General features: G+C 42.2%; 2 protein-coding genes and 1 pseudogene across 35 annotated transcripts in view; 1 reads left to right on the forward strand and 2 right to left on the reverse strand.

Moving 5' to 3' along the window:
- Positions 1–949: 949 nt before the first annotated feature.
- LOC147374606 (elongation factor 1-beta pseudogene) lies at positions 950–13,240 on the reverse strand (annotated as a pseudogene).
- Positions 13,241–14,623: 1,383 nt separating this feature from the next.
- On the reverse strand, positions 14,624–23,198 carry LOC147374607 (uncharacterized). The gene is made up of 3 exons (XM_086397680.1): positions 22,157–23,198; positions 21,709–21,845; positions 14,624–14,756 (listed from the first exon to the last, which is right to left on the reverse strand). Exon 1 carries the CDS (start codon positions 22,842–22,844, stop codon positions 22,461–22,463), a length of 384 nt encoding a protein of 127 aa, XP_086253806.1. The 5' UTR covers positions 22,845–23,198; the 3' UTR covers positions 14,624–14,756; positions 21,709–21,845; positions 22,157–22,460.
- ICA1 (islet cell autoantigen 1) overlaps positions 22,241–24,810 on the forward strand; it is a 162,641-nt gene continuing 160,071 nt past the window's right edge. For 14 of the 34 annotated variants that reach the window (XM_086397630.1, XM_086397641.1, XM_086397649.1 and 11 more), the window contains exon 1: positions 22,241–22,344. The gene's annotated coding sequence lies outside the window, so the exon portion shown is untranslated. Of the gene's footprint in view, positions 22,683–24,810 lie in introns of all 34 variants that reach the window. The other 20 variants (XM_086397629.1, XM_086397637.1, XM_086397639.1 and 17 more) reach the window with 2 other exon arrangements.

Below are 24,810 nucleotides of genomic sequence, written 5' to 3' on the forward strand. Positions count from 1 at the left end.
TTAACAGAGCGCTTGTTATGTATCAGGAGCAGTTGTATTTTTCCTTACAAGCTGTTCTAACCAAGACTCTTGTTTGCAGGTGACAAAAACCTACTTCTAAGCCTCGGTGAAAGGATGGACATTATAGGAATGTACTGGGGTGTCTTATGTGACACAGAAAGGGCAGAACAAGCAACTTCTGGAAGAACAGGGGTACAGGCAAGAGTTGGGGACAGTTTGAACCAGGGCTTCCAACACAAGCAGCAGCTTGCTCCCTCTCTCTCATCTCTGCTTCTCTTTGTGGTTCCTGCAGGGGGTGAAGAATATGGCCATTGACAACTCTTGAACTTCTCCTCTTTTAGCTGCCATGCCCTAGGAAGGACTGGCTTATGTGCCCTCTAATATTAAATTTAAGAATCTCATTTAATTTATTTCTGTAATTTACATGAGAAGTAACAGAGTTTAAACAAACATAGAGATGATGTGGATATGATTATAGCTCTTATTTAAACAGCACTGACTTAGCCATTATGGTTGGTGCCTTCCAAATCACAATAAAGAGCACAACTTGTCTGTGGAAGCAGGGAGTGGCAGGAAGATGGGCAGAGAGCTGTGTTTATAATTGGAGTTTTATGCAAAAGATTTGGAAAAAGATTAATCAGTTTGTCTGCTCTCATACTGATCTAGGGCTTTCCAGGTGGCACTAGTGGTAAAGACTTCACCTGCCAATGCAGGAGACATAAGAGACAGGTTTCTATCTTTGGACTGGGAAGATCCCCTGGAGGCAAGCGTGGCAACCCACTCTCGTATTATTGCCTAGAGAATCCCATGGACAGAGAGAGGAGCCTGGAGAGCCTCAGTTCATGCGGTCGACTGAAGCAACTTAGCCTGTGCACACAATCTAACCTTTTTTTTTTTTTTTCTTTAATCTTTCAAACTTTTATTTAAGGGCACTGATCCACAATGGATTTTAGATCTTGCTGAATGCAGCCACGTCCATAGACTGTACATACTTGACAAAAGCAGTGATCTGCTCCTCCAGCATGTTTGTCCCAACTTTGTCATCTTCAACTATACACTGTATTTGAAGTTTTTTAATGCCATACCCAACCAGAACTAATTTAGAAGAGGCTCGGACCAAGCCATCCTCTTGAACGCTTCTGATGCACTCCTCTAGTTTTGCTAGATCTGTCTCACCATCCCAAGGTTTCACGTCTAATAAGTTGGAAGACTTGGCAACAAGATCTGGATTTATTGCTTTCTTTGACTCATACTGTGCAAGGCGCTCTTCTCATCACCTCTTGGCTTCTTCACTTTCGTCCTCCTCCTCAGATCCGAAGTGATCAATGTCATCATCGTTATCTTTACTATCTGTAGCTCCACTTTCTGTGGTGTCTGCCACATTAGCAGGGCCATACTTTCCTAAGGCCTTCTTCACTCCTGACAGGCTGGCCTTTTCCTTTTCATAAGAGGTGATGTGACTATACCAACGGAGGGCATGACACAAGTTGGCAAGTGGTGGGTGAAAGACGGCTTCAAATACTGCCACATCTGCTTTTGATGGCACGTACCACTCAATGTGGCTCTTGTCCGCCAAGTAATCATTGAGCACCTGGAGACCCACGGGGCTTTTTAGTCTCCAAAGCCCAGGGCGACGGCTAATGGGGAACCAGGTGGCCGCAGAGGGAAAGAAAAGCCCAAGCACTCCACAGCAAGCACTAAAAGGGAAAAAAAGGCGAACTTTTTTTGAAGTCTAGTCTTAAGTTTCTTCGGGTTTCAAGTACTGTTGAGTCTGAAGCTTATTCAATACTGATTTACCATAAAAAGTGATTAACAATCCACAAGTTTCTTTAAGACAGAAAACGTAGAATATGAAAATCCAGTGATCCATCCTTATACGTTCCTACCAAGCTAACGTATTTTAGTAGAAAATCATTTACTGCACGTTTTGCAGAAAGAACACAGTTTACCTGAAACCATAGGCAGATGAAGGCTTTCAGGATGCATTAAAGTGCTGGTGAAAAGTGAAAGTGAAAGTGGCTCAGTCGTGTCCGACTCTTTGGGACCCCATGGACTATACAGTCCATGGAATTCTCCAGGCCAGCATACTGGAGTGGGTAGCCTTTCCCTTCTCCAGGGGATCTTCCCAACCCAGGGATCGAACCCAGGTCTCCTGCATTGCAGGCGGATTCTTTACCAGCTGAGCCACAAGGGAAGCCCAAGCATACTGGAGTGGGTAGTGCTGATAAATGAAAGTAAACAAATAAAAGCATAGTCATGAAATGAAGACGGGTCAAATACAATTATACATAACAGTAAAAATAATTAACACAAGTGAATTATCAAATGTGCTAATGGTGTAATTTAAAGATGAATTGGGTGTTTTGTTTGTTATTGATGTGATTTCTGATGTAGAGGGTTTTTTCTTTTCTTCGCTTTTGTATCCAGGTCTGTTCTAGATGGCTGTTTCCTCAAGAATGGACCACAAACCAACAAACCAAGGGAAAAGACAAATATGGGGAAAGGTCAAGATGAAGGAGGAAAGGAAAACAGAAAGAGAAGGAAAGGGAGCCTTTCCTCATTGTAAACCAATGTGTTCACTGTGTCTTCTCTGACCCAGTCTCCATGCTGGGATCGGCAACAAAAGTCAGTAGGCCCTAATGCTCAAAACCTAGCAACTGTTGGAAGAGGTCATCCAGAGAACATGACCACCAGTTAACCAGGAGCTGGACCTGCACAACTGGAGGCTTCTTACACCCTCCCTTGCCTTTGGAATGTATGTTCTGCCCACCATTCTAACAGTGGAAACAGTTTCAAGGACACAGCCTTGAGAGAGCTATGTTTATTGAGACCATCTGGATGGTATACAAGACCTCTACATAAACTCTTAAGATTCTGGTGGGCAGTTGAGAACATCTACTCATCTTGGCAGCCGCCCAAGACAAGGCTTCTATGTAAGTTCCTTGCCTATTCACCACCACCTACCAATCTAGATTCGCCTGCCTCTTTCTTTGTTCTCTCCTTGCCCTCTGTCCCCGTGCTGCAGTCCATGGGGTCGCAAAGAGTCGGACACGACTGAGAGACCGAACTGAACTGAACTGCCCTCTGTCCATGGAATTTTCCAGGCAAGAATACTGGAGTGTGTAGCCATTTCCTTCTTCGGGGGATCTTCCTGACCCAGAGATTGAGCTCACATCGCTTGCCCTGCACTGGCAGATGGATTCTTTCCCACTACACCACTTGTGTGCTGTGTTCAGTCGCTCAGTAGCGTTCAATTCTTTGTGACCCCATGGGCCCACAAGGCTTCTCTGCCCATGGGATACTCCAGGCAAGAATGCTGGAGTGGGTGGGGATCTTCCCAACCCAGGGGTCGAACCCAGGTCTCCCGCACTGCAGGCAGATTCTCTACCAGCTGAGCCACCAGGGAAGCCCCTAAACACATGGTTATCTAACATTATTTGCACAAAGGTGAAGCACAGGAAGGAAGAGAACACAGAGTTCCTTACAGAGTTTTGTGTCTGGATCCTATGAGCCCTTCCTTAGTGTCTCTACCTCACCGAAGCTTCCCCAGCCACTTAGTTCCCTAGAGCCAATACTTCTCAAAGTGCAGTGTTCACTGGAATAACCCAAGCAGATAGCTTAGAATCCAGAATCTTTGGCTTCAACCCAAAGGTTAATCCACCACGTCTGGATAGAGTGTACGTTGTTAATGAGCCTCTCAGGTGCTACCCATGCACAATGAAGCTGAAGAAAGTGATTCTGAAAGTGATTCAGCCCTAGAGAGACAGATTCAGGTCAGTGGAGGACCCACACATTCTCTGAATTTTTAGAAACGCAGATAATCATTATAGCCATTAGAAAGGTTGAGTATAAATCAAGAAGGCCAGTTCAGATATTAAAAAAAAAAAAAAACTGCAAGATTGTATTAAAGATCAAATGGTACTGGTAATAAAGAATGGTACCCATATGGCTTCAAAAGTTTTTTGCTTTGTTTTTTATTTTCTTTATGGCTGCACTGGGTTTCTTTGCTGTTCTCGATCTCTAGTTTCAGCGAGCAGGGGCTAGTCTCTAGTTGTGCTGCGTGAACTTCCCTTGCTGGCAGAGTACCAGCTCTAGGCATGCAGATTCTGGAGCACAGTCTCCGTAATTGTGGCACGTGGGTTTAGTTGCCCCACGGCATGTGGACTCTTCCCACACCAGGGATCAAACCCATGTCCCCCACTTTGGCAAGCACTAGACCCCCAGGGAAGTCCTGGCTTCAGATATTTTTAAAACTATTCTAAAATTGTTTTCTGCTTACATGATGAAGAGAGATTTCTGACAGGAGAAAAGTAGAACATTTATGACTAAATATCATAGATAAAGCAAAAGGCCTAAACATAAATAGCAGACTCACCATGGTTAGCAACAGGGCAACAGAGTGACATGTTTATCTTTATAAACTTGTAGTTGCTGGAGCCCCACTCCAGACCTATGGAGTCAAAATCTTTGAGGATAAACCCCAGTCAAGGAACATGTTGATACACTCTAAGAGCTGAGAACCACTGCTTTAAACCAGGGCCACTTGAAGGAAATTTACCTAAATTGTAAGGTTAGCTTTCTGAATGATGGTTTCCTTCACAAGCTGAATCTATCCCACTAAACTATTGAACTGATCATCACAATTATAAGCACTACAAATATACATATATCTAAAATATTAAAATTATTACTGGCAAATTTGTTCTTATTAAAAATATTTTAAAGCCTAAAATATAATTAGGTTTATATAAAGTTTTATCATTTAGGCTTTGCTGGTGGCTCAGATGGTAAAGAATCTGCCTGCAATGTGGAAGACCCCAGTTCAATCACTGTGGTGGGAAGATCAGATCCCCTGGAGAAGGAAATAGCAACCCACTCCAGTATTCTTGCCTGGAGAACTCCATGGACCAAGAATCCTAGAGTCTATGGGGTCGCAAAGAGTCTGACACAACTGAGCAACTAACACACAAAGTTTTATCCTTTATAACATATATTCACATGTATTAATGAGAGTAACATTTTCGAATGGAAGTTATTGTCCACATTTGACTCATGAAGAAACAGAGAGAGTAAATTAGTCCAGTGATTCTCAAGCTTGTTTGTGTGTTGACATCAATCACTTGGCGGGGGAACGTCGAAAAATACTGATGCCTGTGTCACAGCACTAGAAAGTGTGATTAAATTGGTCTTGGGTGTGGCCTGGGTTTTGGAATTTTTTAGAGACCCTGTGTGGGCTTTCCTGGTGGCTCAGATGGTAAAGAAGCCCTGTGATTCTAATTGGCAGACAAGTTTAAGAAACACTGAACTAGCCCCCAATCACTCAGATGGTAATTAACAAGGCTGGAATTCAGGCATTCTGACATCAGGTTAATGCTTATGGAATTGTATTTGGCATAATGATCAAAGAGAACTATTAACCTCAACCAATATTTATTACGTTTCTCAATATAACAGAGTTTCCAAATTTTTCTGGCCATAAGAATCAACTCAGTTGGGTGTTAAAAATACAGATTCTGAGCGTCTTCTGCAGAACTTTCTGATTCCATAGGTTTGGAAAGGCCCCAAAGGCCTGGAGTATGCGCATGCTTCACAAGCCACCTTAGTCTACTTGGGATGCTGTAACAGACCCTGGGTGGCTTGTAAAAAATAGAAATTTATCAGTTCTGGGGGGCTGGGAAGTCCAAGAGCAAGATACTGGCAGATTCGGTGGCAGGTGAGAGCCTTCTTTCTGGCTCATAAATGGTTGTCCTCCTACTGTGTCTGCACACACAGAGAGAGCTTTCTGGGGTCTCTTTTATGAGGAGAGAGTAGCACATGCATGCTCAGTCATGTCCAATTCTTTTCGACCCTGTGGACTGTAACCCGCCAGGCTCTTCTGTCCATGGGATTCTCTAGGAGAGAATACTGGAGTGGATTGCCGTTTCCTCCTCCAAGGGATCTTCCTGACCCAGGGATCGAACCCACACCTCCTATATCTCTTGCATTGTAAGTGGATTCTTTACTATTCGAGCCATGAGGTAAGCCCCTTTGGTTGTTCTTCAGTCACTGTCATGTCTGACTGTTTACGACCCCATGGACTGTAGCACGCCAGGCTCCTCTGTCCTTTGCTATCTGCTGGAGTTTGCTCAAATTCACGTCTGTTGAGTCAGTGATGCTATCTAACCATCTCATCCTTGCTGCCCTCTTCTTTTGCCCTCAATCTTTCTCAGCATCAGGCTCTTTTCCAATGAGTCAGCTCTTCACATCGGGTGGCCAGAGTAGTGGAGTTTTAGCTTCATCATTTGTCCTTCCAATGCATATTCAGGGTTGATTTCCTTTAGGATTGAGGGGTTGGATCTCCTTGCAGTCCAAGGGACTCTCAAGAGTCTTCCCCAACACCACAGTTCAAAAGTATCAATTCTTTGGCAATCAGCCTTCTCTATGGTCCAACTCTCACATCCGTACATGGCTACTGGAAAAACCATAGCTTTCACTATATGGACCTTTGTTGGCAAAGTGATATCTCTGCTTTTTAATACGATATCTAGATTTGTCATGGCTTTCCTTCCAAGGAGCAAGCATCTTTTAATTTCATGGCTGCAGTCACCATCTACAGTTATTTTGGAGCCCCCCAAAATAAAATCTATCACTGCTTCCACTTTTGCCCCTTTTATGAGGACACTAATTCTATTCATGAAGGCTCTGCCCTCATGACCTAATCACCTCCCGAAGGCTCTACCCCAAATACACTGGGGATTAGATTTCAGCCTACAGCTTTGGAAAGACACACACATTTACAGTCTATAGAACAAGTACTTACATGATTTTTAGGATAAAATAAGAGTGGAAGAAACTATAACAAAGAATATCAAGCCACACCATTCAGTACATAATAGTACTACTGAATGTCAAAGTTAGGTAACTGGACATGGAACAACAGACTGGTTCCAAATAGGAAAAGGAGTATGTCAAGGCTGTATATTGTCAACCGGCTTATTTAACTTATATGCAGAGTACATCATGAGAAACGCTGGGCTGGAAGAAGCACAAGCTGGAATCAAGATTGCCGGGAGAAATATCAATCACCTCAGATATGCAGATGACACCACCCTTATGGCAGAAAGTGAAGAGGAACTCAAAAGCCTCTTGATGAAAGTGAAAGAGGAGAGTGAAAAAGTTGGCTTAAAGCTCAACATTCAGAAAACGAAGATCATGGCATCTGGTCCCATCACTTCATGGGAAATAGACGGGGAAACAGTGGAAGCAGTGTCAGACTTTATTTTGGGGGGCTCCAAAATCACTGCAGATGGTGACTGCAGCCATGAAATCAAAAGACGCTTACTCCTTGGAAGAAAAGTTATGACCAACCTAGATAGCATATTCAAAAGCAGAGACATTACTTTGCCAACAAAGGTCTGTCTAGTCAAGGCTATGGTTTTTCCTGTGGTCATGTATGGCTGTGAGAGTTGGACTGTGAAGAAGGCTGAGTGCTGAAGAATTTTTTCTTTTGAACTGTGGTGTTGGAGAAGACTCTTGAGAGTCCCTTGGACTGCAAGGAGATCCAACCAGTCCATTCTGAAGGAAATCAGCCCTGGGATTTCTTTGGAAGGACTGATGCTAAGGCTGAAACCCCAGTACTTTGGCCACCCATGCGAAGAGTTGACTCATTGGAAAAGACTCTGATGCTGGGAGGGATTGGGGGCAGGAGGAGAAGGGGACGACAGAGGATGAGATGGCTGGATGGCATCACTAACTCGATGGATGTGAGTCTGAGTGAACTCCGGGAGTTGGTGATGGACAGGGAGACTTGGAAAAGGATATAGTTGTATAAAACTATTTATTCATTAATTCAAGAAATTTTCTTTAAAAAAAAATCATTTGTGGTCAGGTTTTAGTTGCAGCATGTGTGATCTATGATCTTTGTTGCAGCATGCAGGATCTTTTAGTTGTGGCATCTGGAATCTTATTTTCTGACCAGGGATTGAAACTAAGCCCCCTATATTGGGAGCTCAGAGTCTTAGCCACAGGACCATCAAGGAAGTCCTCAAGAAACTTACACATCTAAAGCACTCTGGTAGATAAAGACAAATTAAGTCAGAATTTTTGCTCTCAAAGACCTAATTATCTATGTACATCTCTTGTGGGAAAATACAAATTGTTTGAGCTGAGTATGGGATATAAGTCCAGGAGTCCTTATTTTCCTGAGAAAGTTACCATTTAAGATTGCTTCAGCAAGCCTGTAATGAGAACTCTAACAGGCATTTGGGAGATACGGAAAACGTTGTGGTAGTGATAATAATAAAAGAAGGGCCAGGAGGTACTGGGATACCCTAAACTCAGAGTTGAAGGACACCTCCAGTGAAAGTCTGACCTTGCAGTAGGAGACAGTGATCATTCTTGTGTGAATGAGTCCAGGAAGAGGGGAGTGAATGTCGGGACTGATGAAGGAGAGATGACGAGCAGGAATCAGTTGGAAGGTGAGTAAGGCAAATTAGGAATGATAAAGGTTTTGAATTTCTTGATCAGGCATTTGATTTTGATGTAACCTTTGCAAGATTTTGTAGCTGGGACTGAAGCCAGGAAATCATAATAGTGTTTAATTAAGTTCATACTTTAAAATTAAGTTCATACTTTAAAATGGATTCTGTCTTCTATTACTTTACACATCATCACCCCTTCCACCAGCACCCAGCACACCGACACAGTCACACTCACACACATACATGCAATTCTTAGCATAAAGCAGGTACAAAAATAAGTACTAAAAATACTTATATTGCAACCATCTAAACTGGCTTACTATTGAAGTATCAATAAATATACAATCCGAGGTGGAAAGATTTTAAGTCCAGGTAAGAAACACCCAGGGTTGGAAAGACAATGGAAATAAGACTGAGAACAGTGGACAGAAAAAGTGAGCAGCATTAGTTAAGGAAACCGTAGTTCCTTGTATTGAACCATAAACTTAAAGTGAAACAGAATTTAATAGCTAACTGAGTATGAGGTAACTTACTAGAAAGGAATTCCAAATAATTCTGAGGCTTTTCAGCTTGCCTGAACACATAAGAGAAAGAGCTCTGGGAGGAAAACATGGTTGAGTCACGTCAAATTGGAGGTAATAAGTTCTAATGAAACAAATGATAAACCATCCAATAGTGATATCCTGAATCTAAGAGTAAAATAGAGAAGTCCTGATATATATATATGAAAAATCAATTCATGATCCCTGTTCCCACTCAAATCTGGCCTACATCTGACCCCCCAAAAAAGCAAGAGATTTATTATTATTATTTTTTTAAGGCAGAAGGTTATGGAATTTATTATCTATGGTGCTGAGTGGGAACCAGGTGCAGGGGAAGGGACCTTTCTTTGTACCTGTTGACTTGGTTTTGACTTACTGTGGATGGTGACTGCAGCCATGAAATCAGAAGGCGATTGCTTCTTGGAAGGAAAGCTATGACAAACCTAGACAGTGTTCAAAAGCCGACAAGGGTTGACACTGGTCGACACTCTGCTGACAAAGGTCCGTATAATCAAGGCTATGGTCTTCTCAGGGTCACGTATGGTTATGAGAGCTGGGCCATAAAGAAGGCAGAGCGTCGAAGAATTCATTTCAGTTCAGTTGCTCAGTCAAGTCCGACTCTTTCATGACCCCATGGACTGCAGCACACCAGGCTTCCCTGTCCATCACCAACTCCCAGAGCTTGCTCAAACTCATGTCCATCGAGTTGGTGATGCCATCCAACCATCTCATCCTCTGTTGTCCCCTTCTCCTCCCACCTTCAATCTTTCCCAGCATCAGGGTCTTTTCCAATGATTTGGTTCTTCGCATCATGTGGCCAAAGTATTGGAGTTTCAGCTTTAGCATCAGTCCTTCCTATGTATATTCAGGACTGTTTCCTTTAGGATGGACTGGTTGGATCTCCTTGAAGTCCAAGGGACTCTCAAGAGTCTTCTCTGACACCACAGTTCAAAAGCCTCAATTCTTTGGTGTTCAGTTTTCTTAATAGTCCACCTCTCACATCCATACATGATTACTGGAAAAACCATAGCTCTGACTAGACGGATCTTTGTTGGCAAAGTAATGTCTCTGTTTTTTAATATGCTGTCTAGGTTTGTCATAGCTTTTCTTCCAATGAGCAAACGTCTTTTAATTTTATGGCTGCAGTCATCATCTGCTGTGATTTTGGAACCCAAGAAAATAAATTCTGTCACTGTTTCCATTGTTTCCCCATCTATTTGCCATGAAGTGATGGGACCGGGTGCTATGGTCTTAGTTTTCTGAATGTTGAGTTTTAAGTCAACATTTGAAAAAGTCAAGCTTTTTCACTCTTTTCTTTCACTTTCATCAAGAGGTTCTTTAGTTCTTCACTTTCTGCCATAAGGGTGGTGTCATCTGCTTATCTGAGGTTATTGATATTGCTTTACAATTTTGCATTGGTTTCCGTTGTACAACAATGCTAATCGCTCATAAATATCTATATTTCCCCTCCTTCTAGAGCCTTAGTCCCCTCTCCCCATCACACCCTTCTACATCACAGAGCACCAGGCTGGGCTCCCTGTGCAATACAGCAGCCTCCCACTAGCCATCTACTTTACATGATAGAGTACATATGTCAACACTACTCTCTCAACTCGTCCCACCCTCTCCTTCGCCTGCTGTATCCACAGTCTGTTCTCTACATCTGCATCTCTATTCCTTCCCTGCAAATGCATTCATCAGTACCATTTTTTTCTAGATGCTGTGCACAGGCGTTAATATACGATATTTGTTTTTCTCTTTCTGACCTAATTCCCTCTGTATAACAGGTTCTAGGTTCAGGAAAGCAGAGATTCTTAGAACCACTTCTAGCTTTTCCAAACCCAGTGCTCTTCTACATGTTTTCATAACCAGCTCAAGACTGTCACCCAGGAATAAAATCATTTGAAATAGGAGGAAAACTAGAACCTGAACTAGTGTAAGGGTCTTCCCATTAGGGAGTCTCTAAGATTTACCTAAGCAGTTCTCATTTGACATGGCAGCAGCAACAGCAAGCAGAAGAAAATCACAGACTTTTAGCACTGGAAGGAATCTTAAAGGTTGGTTTAGAGGTCAGAAGCATAAAATGCTAAATCAATAAGGAATTTGAAATCAATAAGAAATCATATAACCAGGATTTCCAAACATTTTCAAACGTAAGGATCTCTTCTATTTATTTCTAGTGTCAAAATTTTAATCTTCCTTATATCTGCAAATTATAAAATTCAGTATGTACACTATAGAACAAATCCAAGCATTACCACAGAGTATAAATGAAAATGCAACCTTCCACCTCCTCCAACCTCAGCCCAAAGATCACTCCCTAGAGACAGCCTCTGTTAACATTTTAGTGAATATCATTAAAAGCCTATGCTTATATATAAAATATTTACTTAAATAGAATCATATTTCACATGGTGTTGTGCAAGCTGCTATTTTCACTCAAAAGAAAAAGAAAGAAAACATCTTGACCTCATTTTTAAAATAGCTGTCAGTGTTCCAATACCTAAATGTACCATAATTTAGTTAACTAACCCATCCTTTAGAAGGACAATTTACTGTTTTTAAAGTTTTAATATTATAAAGTGTTGTGATGCTCATCTCCAAATGTTCACTTTTGTACATTTACCTAATTATTTTTGTGGGAAAAAAATCCTAAAAGTGGAAATGTGAGATCACAGGCATGCACAATCAACATTTTGTATATATTGCCAAGTTGCACCCCATAAAACAATGTAAAATTTTTGCTTCTAACCTAAGCGTCCATTAGTCCATATGTGGATAAAAAAGTTGTGATTTATATATATCATATTTAATATATATATAAATATTATTCTACCTGGAGTAGGAAATGGCAATCCCACTCCAGTATTCTTGCCTGGAAAATTCCATGCACAAAGGAGCCTAGTGAGCTGCAATCCATGGGTCACAAAGAGTGGGACACGACTGAGTGACTGAGCATAATATTTTTCAGCCATAGAAAAGGAAACCCTACCATTTCCAACAAGGATGCAGCAAAACAGCATTATGTTAAATGAAATAAATCAGACAGAGAAAGACAAATACTACATGATCTCGCTTACATGTGGAATCTAAAAAAAAAGCAAAAACCTCCAAACTCACAGAGAGACAGATCAGACTTGTGGTTACTATAGGCCAATGGTGCGAAAGGAGAAACAGCAGGATGATGACTAAAAGTGCAAACTTTCAGTCATAAGGTAGGTAAGTACTAGGGACATAATATACAACCTGATGACTGTATGATACACAAGACATTTGTTGAGAGAATAGAGTCTAAGAGGTCTCATCATAAGAGAAGTTTTTTAATTTTTGTTGTACCTGTATAAGAGGATGGATGTCAGTTAAACCTACTGTAATAATCATTTCACAATACACGTAAATCAAACCATCAAGCTATACACTTGAAACTTCTACAGGGATGTATGTCGGTTATTTCTCCATAATACTGGAAAAAATTTTGTTTTCATCCTCAGTTTATGAGAGTACGGACTTGTCCACATCCAATATCTTCAACACTAAGAATTTTTCTTTTTTCATGTTTGCCAGTATGATAAACAAAAATGTTTTTAAGTTGAAAATTTTGTATTGAAAAATTCTTTTGAAAAAGTTTACTAGTTTAATTTCTTCTTTTATGAATTGTCTGTCCCTGGGCTTTTCAGTGGGAGTGTTCATGAGAACCCTTCTTCAATACTAAAAAATTCTTAGACTCTCTCCCACTAAATAGCAATATTAATTACACACATAATATTGACCAATAAAATACATAATACAAAGTTACTGTTAACTCAGTAATGACCAAGATAGAGTAAAAGGAACCAGATGTATGCCTTTACCTGAAATAAGTAAAACAGACAATGCCATTCAAATATTAGATATTAGCGGGAAATATTTATCCTTCCATCCTGCCACTGAAGTCCCTGGCACTGATTTCTTTTTTCTTTTCCATCTGCATAGTTTTGCCTTTTCCAGAATGTCATATAACTGGACTCATACAGCGAGGCCTTTTTGAAGCCTCAAGAAGCGAGGCTTCTTTCACTTAGCAGCATGCTTTTAAGGTTCCTCCACGTTTTTTCTTAATAGCAAACTTTAAACACTAATATTTCACCGTGTGGAGGTTTATTTACTTACTCACCCATTAAAAGACATCTTGCTTGCTCCAAATTTTGGACAGTTGTGAATAAAGCTGCCATAAATGTTCATGTGCAGGATGTTGTGTGACATGTTTTCAACTCATTTGCATAAAAACTAGGAAATGAAATTGCAGGTTAGTGTGTTAACAGCGTGTTTAGTTTTATAAGAAACTGCCAGATACTGGGTTTCCCAGGTGGAGCTAGAGGTAAAGAACCTGCCTCCCAATGCAGGAGACCTGAGAGATGTGGGTTCAATCCCTGGGTCGGAAAGATTCTCTGGAGTGTAAGAAATGGCAACCCACTCCAGTATTCTTGTCTGGAAAATCCCATGGTTAGAGGAGCCTGGCGGGCTATGGTCCATAGGGTCACAAATGTTGGACATGACCTAACAACTTAGCATACATGCACACCAGACTATCTTCCAAAGTGGCTATATCAATTTATATTTGCACCAGCAATGAATGATGGTTTCTTTTGCTTTACATTCTCAACTGTATTTGGTGTTTTTCAGTGTTTTGGATTCTAGTGGGTGTGCACTGGTATCTTGTTTTAATTTGCAATTCCTTAAGGACAAAAGCACAAGCTGGAATCAGGATTGCCGGGAGTAATATCAATAACTTCAGATATGCTGATTACACCACTCTTATGGCAAAAAGCAAAGAGGAACTAAAGAGCCTCTTGATGAAACTGAAAGAGAAGAGTGAAAAAGCTGGCTTGAAACTTAACATTCAGAAAACGAAGATCATGGTATCTGGTCCCATCACTTCATGGCAAATAGATGGGGAAACAATGGAAACAGTGACAGACTTTCTTTTCTTGCGCTCCAAAATCACTGCAGATGGTGACTGCAGCCATGAAATTAAAAAGACACTTGATCCTTGGAAGAAAAGCTATGACCAACCTAGACAGTATATCAAAAAGCAGAGACATTACTTTGCCAACAAAGGTCCATCTAGTCAAAGCTATGGTTTTTTCAGTAGTCATGTATGGATGTGAGAGTTGGACCATAAAGCTGAGCACCGAAGAATTTTTTCTTTTGAACTGTGGTGTTGGAGAAGACTCTTGAGAGTCGCCTGGACTGCAAGAAGATCCAGTCAGTCAGTCCTAAAGGAAATCAGTCCTGAATATTCATTGGAAGGACTGATGTTGAACCTGAAGCTCCAATACTTTGGCCACCTGATGTGAAGAACTAACTCACTGGAAAAGACTCTGATGCTGGGAAAGATTGAAGGTGGGAGGAGAAGGGGACAACAGAGGATGAGATGGTTGGATGGCAACACTGATTCAATGGACATGAGTTTGAGCAAGCTCCGTGAGTTGGTGATGGACAGGGAAGCCTGGTGTGCTGCAGTCCATGGGGTTGCAAAGAGTCGGACATGACTGAGAGACTTAACTGAAGTAAACTTAACAACATCATAGGGGAGATGAATTAATTAGGATAAAGGCTGGGCTATAATAATATTTAAAAATATAATGACTTAAACAATATCAAACTTTATTTCCTTCTCATAAAACAATACACTATGGGCAAATCAGGTGGTCAGGGATCCATCTCTTTGTCATCCTCAAAGTATTTCCCTCATCTGCATGGCCAGACAGGATCCAACCTGTGGGAAAGGGGGAAGGCAAAGGTAAGGATGTGTTTCTTTCAAAGGGACGACCCGAAGTTACACACATTTTTCAGTCACATTGTATTGGCCAGAACCTGGTCACATGGCCATGCCATGCCATAAAGGAAGCTAGAAAATAGTCTTCAGCTGGGCCAAATGTGCTCGGTTGAAATTTGTATTACTGTAGAAAAAAAGAATAAATAGTGAGACATGACTAACAGTATCTGTTACTAGTTACAGACACTAACAGTATCTGCCAAAGAAAGTTAGCAATGGAGTTAAAATTAGAATAGAAGGGGCTTCCCTGGTGGACCAGCGTTAAGAATCTGCCTGCCATTGCAAGGGACACAGGTTCAATCCCTGCTCTGTGGCAGATCCCACATGCTACAAGGCAGCTAAGCTCATCCGCCACAACTACCGAACCTGTGCTCTAAAACCTGAAAGCCACAACTATTGAGACAGTGTGCTGCAACTCCTGAAGCCCATGTGCCCTACAGCCCATGCTCCACAAGAGAAGCCACCGCAGTGAGAAGCCCGCACACCGCGAGAAAGGAGCCCCCATTCTCTGCAACGAGAAAAAGCCCGCACAGAGCAATGAAGACCCAGCACGGCCAATAAATACACAGATAAATTTTTTATTAAAAAAGTAGAAGAGGAAAAGTGCATCTGATTGGGGATTAGGAAATGGGGGTTATAGTCCTAATTCAGCCTTACTCTGATTAAACCAAATTTTGACCCATGTTTCAACCTGAGTTCTTAGTAGAGTCTTCTAAACTGTCCCTGTGCACAGAGAAAAAGACACAGCAAAGACCTCGAGCACGCCTTCCTAATCTTTGTTAAGTCCTGTTTTTTATTAGACAGTGACCCTTTGAGGTGGTCATTACCCACAAGTCTGCCAAAACCAAGGCATGGCTATGACCTCTGGGCTAAAATTTGCCCAGATCCCAGTACAGTTCCTAGTGAGAAGCAGGGTTATACTGGATGGCACATGATTAAATAAAATTCTCCACTGGCAGTGAATAAGATGTCCCTTTTTTATGCCATCACCAGCAATTTTCTTGCAGAAGTTTCAGTGAATGATACTGGGGGTGGAAGTGTAGGGAGCTGTATTATTTATATATAAATCTAAGCTGGTGCAGCAATGAAAATAATTACCTTTCTCTTCAGTGTAAAATAAGCCTTTTCATTGTAGCCTTAATTTTGAAAGGAAAGGAAGTTAATTTTAATTAATGAAAGTTAATGCTTTTAATTAAACATCTGTTCTATTTTCACATGCACATAGAAGTTTGCTTAACGATATAATCAGTCCATCCTAAAGGAAATCAACGCTGAATATTCATTGGAAGGACTGATGCTGAAGCTGAAGATTCAATGCTTTGATCACTTGATGTGAAGAGCCAACTCATTGGAAAAGAGACTGATGCTGGGAAAGACTGAAGGCAAAAGAAGGTGGCGGCAGAGGATGAGATAGTTAGATAGCATCACTGACTCAATGGACATAAATTTGAACAAACTCCAGGAAATAATGGAGGACAGAGGAGCCTGGCATGCTGCAGTCCATGGGGTCACAAAGAGTCAGACACGACAAAGCGACTGAACAACAAAAAATAACTAAATGATGAGAGTAATAATGGAAGCTTTGTTTTGCTATGTAAAGAACACAACTGATCACAAGAATTAAACAAAAATTGGTCAATATATTTAGTACGTATCCTTGAGTACATCTAATTTCTGCATTACAAGATACAGTGAATAAACAATGTTATCTCCGCCAATAAAATTTAGCTTAATCCTTCTTTAAATTTTGATCACTGATAAAAATTAAACAAATTTAATAATGTTTAAAACATCATTTTTTTCAAAATTTACTCCTATAGATCATCTAATTTTAATCACCTAGAAACTAAAGCCAAAACATTTTTCTTAATGAACAGAGATTTGCATGTGTAGTTCATATTAAACACATTGATAATAAGAATAATTTAAGCTCTACCTTCAGATCAGATCAGATCAGTCGCTCAGTCGTGTCCAACTCTTTGCCACCCCATGAACCACAGCGCGCCAGGCCTCCCTGTCCATCACCAACTCCTGGAGTTCACTCAGACTCACATCCATTGAGTCAGTGATGCCATCCAGCCATCTCATCCTCTGTCATCCCCTTCTCCTCCTGCCCCCAATCCCTCCCAGCATCAGAGTCTTTTCCAATGAGTCAACTCTTCGCATGAGGTGGCCAAAGTACTGGAGTTTCAGCTTTAGCATCATTCCTTCCAGAGAAATCCCAGGGCTGATCTCCTTCAGAATGGACTGGTTGGATCTCCTTGCAGTTCAAGGGACTCTCAAGAGACTTCTCCAACAACACCAGTTCAAAAGCATCAATTCTTCGGCACTCAGCCTTCTTCACAGTCCAACTCTCACATCCATACATGACCACAGGAAAAATCATAGCCTTGACTAGACGAACCTTTGTTGGCAAAGTAATGTCTCTGCTTTTGAATATGCTGTCTAGGTTGGTCATAACTTTCCTTCCAAGGAGTAAGCGTCTTTTAATTTCATGGCTGCAGTCACCATCTGTAATGATTTTGGAGCCCAGAAAAATAAAGTCTGACACTGTTTCCACTGTTTCCCCATCTATTTCCCATGAAGTGGTGGGACCGGATGCCATGATCTTCGTTTTCTGAATGTTGAGCTTTAAGCCAACTTTTTCACTCTCCACTTTGACTTTCATCAAGAGGCTTTTGAGTTCCTCTTCACTTTCTGCCATAAGGGTGGTGTCATCTGCATGTCTGGGGTTATTGATATTTCTCCTGGCAATCTTGATGCCAGTTTGTGTTTCTTCCAGTCCAGCGTTTCTCATGATGTACTCTGCATATAAGTTAAATAAACAGGGTGACAATATACAGCCTTGATGAACTCCTTTTCCTATTTGGAACCAGTCTGTTGTTCCATGTCCAGTTCTAACTGTTGCTTCCTGACCTGCATACAAATTTCTCAAGAGGCAGATCAGGTGTTCTGGTATTCCCATCTCTTGAAGAATTTTCCACAGTTTATTGTGATCCACACAGTCAAAGGCTTTGGCATAGTCAATAAAGCAGAAATAGATGTTTTTCTGGAACTCTCTTGCTTTTTCCATGATCCAGTGGATGTTGGCAATTTGATCTCTGGTTCCTCTGCCTTTTCTAAAACCAGCTTGAACATCAGGAAGTTCACGGTTCACATATTGCTGAAGCCTGGCTTGGAGAATTTTGAGCATTACTTTACTAGCGTGTGAGATGAGTGCAATTGTGTGGTAGTTTGAGCATTCTTTGGCATTGCCTTTCTTTGGGATTGGAATGAAAACTGACCTTTTCCAGTCCTGTGGCCACTGCTGAGTTTTTCAAATTTGCTGGCATATTGAGTGCAGCACTTTCACAGCATCATCTTTCAGGATTTGGAATAGCTCAACTGGAATTCCATCACCTCCACTAGCTTTGTTCATACTGATGCTTCCTAAGGCCCACCTGACTTCACATTCCAGGATGTCTGGCTCTAGGTCAGTGATCTCACCATCGTGATTATCTGGGTCATGAAGATCTTTTTTGTACAGTTCTTCTGTGTATTCTTGCCATCTCTTCTTAATATCTTCTGCTTCTGTTAGGTCCATACCACTTCTGTCCTTTATCGAGCTCATCTTTGCATGAAATGTTCCTTTGGTATCTCTGATTTTCTTGAAGAGATCCCTAGTCTTTCCCATTCTGTTATTTTCCTCTATTTCTTTGCATTGATCGCTGAAGAAGGCTTTCTTATCTCTTCTTGCTATTCTTTGGAACTCTGCATTCAGATGTTTATATCTTTCCCTTTCTCCTTTGCTTTTCGCTTCTCTTCTTTTCACAGCTATTTGTAAGGCCTCCCAAGACAGCCATTTTGCTTTTTTGCATTTCTTTTCTAGCAGGTACCAAAAGAGTATAGATGATGTTGTCAAAGATGAGTCATAAAATAAAAGGATTTCAGAGCTGTAGAAAGCTGTATCTTTCTGGATGAACGGCAGAGAAAATATTTGCTTTATGGTGCCCGTTCACCAAGAGGCACAAGGATTCTGCCTCTCTTGCTCTTGTTGGCTGAGAGCACAAGCAGCATTCAGAACATTAAAATATATTACAAACAGTACACTAACATGTATTATATAATATGTAGATGGATAATTTGTGTCTATATATATTCATACATACATTTTATGCACATATGTGTTGAGATATACATATATGTAATTTTTTCCTCTCCAGCCCTAAGCAAACACCAATCTACTTTGTCTCTGTAGATTTCCCTATCTTAGACTTTATATGAATGGGATCATATAATACACTGACTTTTGTGGTGACTTCTTTCACTTAGAATGTTTTCAAGGTTCATCCAAGACACAGCATGTATCAGTATTTTGTCCTTTTTCATGACCCAATAATATTCGACTGCACTACATTTTATTATTCATTCACTTATAGATAGTTTGTTTTCACTTTTGACTGCTTTGAATAATGCTGCTATATGTGCAAGTTTTTGTGTGGACAGAGGTCTTCATTTCTTGTGGCTATATACATAGGGGTGGAATTGCTAGGTCATATGTTAACTATGTTAGTTACTTGAGGAACTGCCAGATCATTTTTCGAAGTGGATACATCCTTCTACATTCCCACCAGCAACGTAAGAAGGTTCCTATTTCTCCACATTCCAGCTTGGATTTTTCTTTAAATAATAGCTTATTTGCTAAGAATGGTGGCACAGGAGAGGAGGGCAACTTCCCAAGGAGCCAGCAGAGGCCATATAGCCCTGGACAGCCTACTTTCCAATTCTTTTAATGTGGGAGTAAAATAAATCTCTATGTCATTTAATCCACGGTTAATGTGTGTCTCTGCTAAGGGCAGCCTATCACAATTCCTAATTCATGTGGTCCCATTAGCAATGTAGAACCTGGGAAGCACCCCCAAAAAGATCATTGAATATGTAAAGATTTTTTGATCCTGTTACAATTCTAGAAAATGCACATTATTTCTTCCACAATTTCACATTCCAACGTTCAATAGCCATTCTCTTCTTAGTACCTGTGTTCCAACTATCTGCATTTTGAGGAGATACCGTGAACACACAAGCAGCCTGCCATCCAACTGGCTCTAGATGTCTAGATTTGGCTCATTAACAAACGTATCCACCCCAAAGCCAATCTTCTCAGAAATTGTTTCCGGTTCTCACTAGCACCTTGTGGGTGCTCTGCAAGACTGAAACAACTTGATATACAGAAGCAATGGAAGTATTATAAATGGAACAGTTTTTTAAATGGGAAGGGAAAGCCCACTCTGTGGCAATGCAGGACAAGCACCAGTTTATTATTCTTCCTTTAAGTATTATCCCCAATGTTAGGACAACCCGAACAATGATGGAAAGTCATTTAACACTTTATGTTAAACTCTTTATGTTAAACCCAAGGCATTTCAGTGCCATGTTGACTAACATGGCCTTTTGCAAGGTACAAGGAAACCTGAGTAATTAGTTTCACGAATCAGCTTTCTCACTTCCCCCAGTACCTGTGTTCCAATTATTTGCATTTTGAGAAGATGCTGTGAATACACAAGCAACCTGCCATTCTACTGGCTCTAGATGTCTAAAGCTCATTGATGCCAAAGCTCATTAACAAATGTATCTACCACAAAGCCAATCTTTAATAAATGGGGTTTCTAATACCTTTTCAGGTAACTAGTAAATAACCATTGGTGGAAAGGAGAACATTAGAATCAGGAAATTTTGTGACCTATTTCTCTCTCAATGCTTTGATTGATACATTCAGCCAACATTTATTGAGCAACTACTATCTTACAAATAACACTTCATTCTGTTAAAAAAAGTTTCTATTAAACTCCCTGTTAGGTTTTTACAGTAAGTTAATGGTTCTTTGAATCAAATATTTTAAAACAAAATATCTTGATCATCTCCCTTTTGCAAGGAAGTCTTTTTTTCTCATTTTAAAAGGACTTTTCCCCCCTTTTAAAAGGACTTTTTCCCCCTTTTTATAAACAAGACAATCATTTGGCTTGTGTTGTCAACAGATTCACTAAATGCCAGTTATATAGGAGCAATGTTTTTCTCTTCCCAAATTTCTCCTGAATCTCAGCTTCTCATCAATTTGCTGTTTTGTAGATCCTATTCATTCAGCATTTGGTTTATCCACAAACATTTTTTAAGGACGTGATATTTGCTCAGCTCTGTATTTTGTGTCCTACTGGGACAGGCTCAAATCCATCTATGACAAACAGAAACCCCAAAGAATATATCCAGAGAATTATGTCAACTTTAAAGGTTATATAAATTCCTGGAGCTGTACCATCTTGCTGCCTTTCTATTAAAAGATCGACATCTTCTCCTATACTTTTTCTGTTTCCATCTTGGTCAGACACCTTTCTATCGTGTGTGTGTTAGCCATTCAGTCTTATCCGACTTTTTGCAACCCCATGGACTGTAGCCCATCAAGCTCCTCTGTCCATGGAATTCTCCAGGCAAGAATACTGGAGTGGGTTGCCACTTCCTTCTCCAGGGGATCTTCCTGATCCAGGGATTGAACCCGGATCTCCTGAATTGCAAGGGGATTCCATAATGTTTGAGCCACCAGGGAAGCCCCTTTCTATCTTGAGATTAAACTAAATCTCTTGGTTCAGACAACCCTGGATTCAAACATGCTGAACATCCTATTGGCGGAATGCCTTTATAGTACTCTGGGCAACGTTTACATCTGTAAAATATGGATAATACTCTACCCATTTTATTGGGTTGCTGAAGGATTACAATAAAGTGTACAGCATATGCCTAGCACATAACAAGCAGCCCATTCATGTTACCTGTGGATTTCAGGCTTGTTTGCGTCATTACTCAATAATCATCTTTCCTTTCACCCTGTTAAATTGTTTCAATCAGTGACTATTCAATGCACCTTTTAAGAAATATATAACATGAGGGATGAGTCATAGTACACTAGGACTGCTTTTCAGCATAGACGATTTTAGCAAGCAACACCTTTTCTTCCTGTGATCACAGTAGGGTACTTAAAAACAAGACGTTGTTTCTTTCCTGTTGACAAACAATAAGAGAAGATTAAATTACTGTAAGTATCAGTAACCTAAGTAAAAAAAGATATGTGAATATATGGGGACAAAAGAAAAAAAAATATATATATATGTATACAGTTGTTTTTCTTTTCATAGAGCCTTTTAACATTAAGCCCAAACTTGATTCCCAGATAGAGGCCTCTGTAACTTTTTTTGGCATTGGAGTCAAGACGTGTCCTGTCCTCTAAAGCCACGGAAATCTATCGTGGAGGCAAGTAGCACGCGCAAAGCACTGCACAGTGGGAACCCTGGGGCGTTCGCGGCTGCTCCCACCTGTCGGCCAGGTCATTGTGACGCAAATGCTATGGACACGTGGAACACCTGCGGGAGAGCCGGGGCGGGGTCACCCTGGGCGGTAGATCCAAGCGGGGGGCACCCCAGGAGATGGGGGTCGAGGAAGGACCCGAGGGAGTAGAGAGAAGGAGACTCACTCCCCGCATCCCGGACCCGCCCCAAACAAGGTGAGGCCATCGGCCCCTCCCTCCTCTGGGTCCCGGGGTCCTGCTGAGAGGGGTCGCCCGCTGGGCGTCCTCGGAGGGGAGAAACAGGGAGGGGAGGCGACGGCGGGGTCCCGGCCCTAGGAGCTCGCTGGGAAGCGAGGGCGCCCGCTCCCCCCGACCGCTGCGCTGCGCTGCGGCGCGCACGGGCTCCGCCGGCTGCTATTCCGCCGCAGGAAGGACCGGTTCCTGTGCTCCCTCCGCCCCCTTCCCTCGCCTTCTGCTGACGCTGACGTCGGATGAGGGAGCAGGAGGAACGCTCCGTTCGCGGCCGGGAGGCTCCCGGGGGCCGGGGCTCCGAGGTACCTGCCCTCCGGGGCCCGGGCGGGGGCGAGCCGGGCGGGCGGCAGGCTGCCGCGGGAGATTCCCGGCAGCCGGGGCGGTCGGGGGCGCCAGCCTGGGGCTGCCAACCCTGCCCTCCGCGCGCTGGGTGACATACAGGTCGCCTCCTCCTGCGCCCTCATCCCCGTGCGGGCACCGCCACAGCCCCTTCCCCTTCCCCGCCTCCGCCCTGGGCCTGGGAAGGTCTGGAGGAGGCGCGCGCCTCGAGAGCGCGCGTCCGCCCCGGGGCAGCGGGAGGGAAGCGTTCCAGGCTCCGGCCGCCTCTCTGGACTCCGCGTCGGCAGCACCCTTCCCCCTCCCGCCCGCCCCACCCGCGCCGGGCCTCGCCTCCCCGGCCCTTCCGGCCCCAGGACCCCCGCGGTCCCTCTTGGGCCGGGACTTGACTTGTTGCCGAGTTCACCTGCCGCAGCTCCTGGTGTTCGGCTTTTCTCTTCTCCCCATTCCCCATCTTTGGCGGAGGTGGGAGGGAGCACTAGAAGCACTCATACCAGGAGGCCTGAGGTGGATCCCTCCCCCGCCCCGGGTGAGGTGCTCCGAGCCTCGGGCCGGACTGGAGCGGGAGCCCCTAAGCAGGCCAGGTCGCCGCGAACCCCCGCGCGCCCGTTTCCTTTGGGTGCCGCTGACGCCGCCTTTCCTGCCTCGCGCTATCCTGCTTCCTCTAGAAACGAACATATCCTGTTATTACGTCTGCCTTTGCCCAGAGCGACTGTCCATTAACCTTTCCCGTTGCCTTTTGACTTGGCGTGCCCCCAAAGGCCCCTCAGCTTCTCTTTGGGCATCTTAAAAACGGTGCGTGAGCCTTTTCCCTGGCGAAAGGCATATAGTTTAGAAAGGGAATTGGGTTCTCTTCTAGATACCATAAAAAATTATCACGAGAAAGGGTGCTGGGTGGCAGCCTTAGTATCTGAGATCTGGTAACTTTATAAAAATTATCAGGGCCTGGAAAATGTACTACCAGCTGGTTTGAAAATGATATTGAATGTAGGAAGAAAAGCACAGAAGGCATTGGCCATTAATGTCCTATAAATTATGACTCATTGCAAATATGTCCATGTCCAAACATTTCAGTAAAAACTCGCCAGAAAAATACCAAGTTGGTTTCTGAAGACCTTTAGTTTGGTTTTTTTTGAGATCTGAACTGTTCTTTGGGCTGAGGGAATGAAATAGGAAATGCCCACTAGTTTGTAATCAGTGGTCCAGATTCTGTTTCTTACATTCTGTTCAAGACACACACACTTTTTTTTTTTTTACTTTTAAGTAAGTTTTCAAGTCCGTTTTCTTTTTTGTTTGTTTGTTTTAGGTTTCAGTCTTTGTTTTTGAAACATCATGCTTAGAGAATACATACCATAGGGGCAAAATTCTTTGACTGCTATATATATATAATTTAAGGAGATGTGAGGGACTTCACTTTCACGTTTCACTTTCATGCATTGGAGAAGGAAATGGCAACCCACTCCAGTGTTCTTGCCTGGAGAATCCCAGGGAAGGGGGAGCCTGGTGGGCTGCCGTCTATGGGGTTGCACAGAGTTGGACACGACTGAAGCGACTTAGCAGCAGCAGCAGCAGCTTTCTAATTATATTGTTTTTTGCATTAAATAGGTAAAGAGTTGTACTGCTATTATAGAGGAACCTTTAGAAAATGACAGTTAAGCTGTTGAATACTGATTATAATAGTGGAGAGACCCAAGGCTAAAAAGCTGATTGTGGACACTCAACCAAAAGACACCGGATAGTAAATGCTTGGGAACTTTATTTTATAGCTCATTCCTTCATTTGATCCATTTTGTGTCTATCGGACTGCTTTCTCTGAGCATCTTTATTGCCATGCATTTCTCTCCACATCAGGCTTATGAAAAAGACAGAAAATTTTGTTACTCAAAAAACCTTCAAAACTGCTGCATTTTCAGTGTATTTGACTAAAGAGTACACTTTTTTTTCAGGTCCCGGCAGGTTTATCAGAGAAAGAGGTGTGGCAACTGTGAAATGACATAGCAGGGTCAACCTGTTTCCATGTGAACTTTTTAAGTTACAGAAACCTCATACAGGAGAAAGTGGTAAAGTTAATAGGCCACAAGGATCAGGAAGAAT

The sequence above is a fragment of the Bos grunniens genome, chromosome 4 (genome assembly GCF_055505025.1).
Source record: "Bos grunniens cultivar Pamir isolate PY7600 chromosome 4, Bosgru_T2T1.0, whole genome shotgun sequence".
Taxonomy (NCBI): domain Eukaryota; kingdom Metazoa; phylum Chordata; class Mammalia; order Artiodactyla; family Bovidae; genus Bos; species Bos grunniens.

What these genes read in the sequence shown, in the direction of transcription:
- LOC147374607 (XM_086397680.1), bottom strand. Translation starts at nt 22,844, where the DNA reads ATGAGGGCGCAGGAGGAGGCGACCTGTATGTCACCCAGCGCGCGGAGG.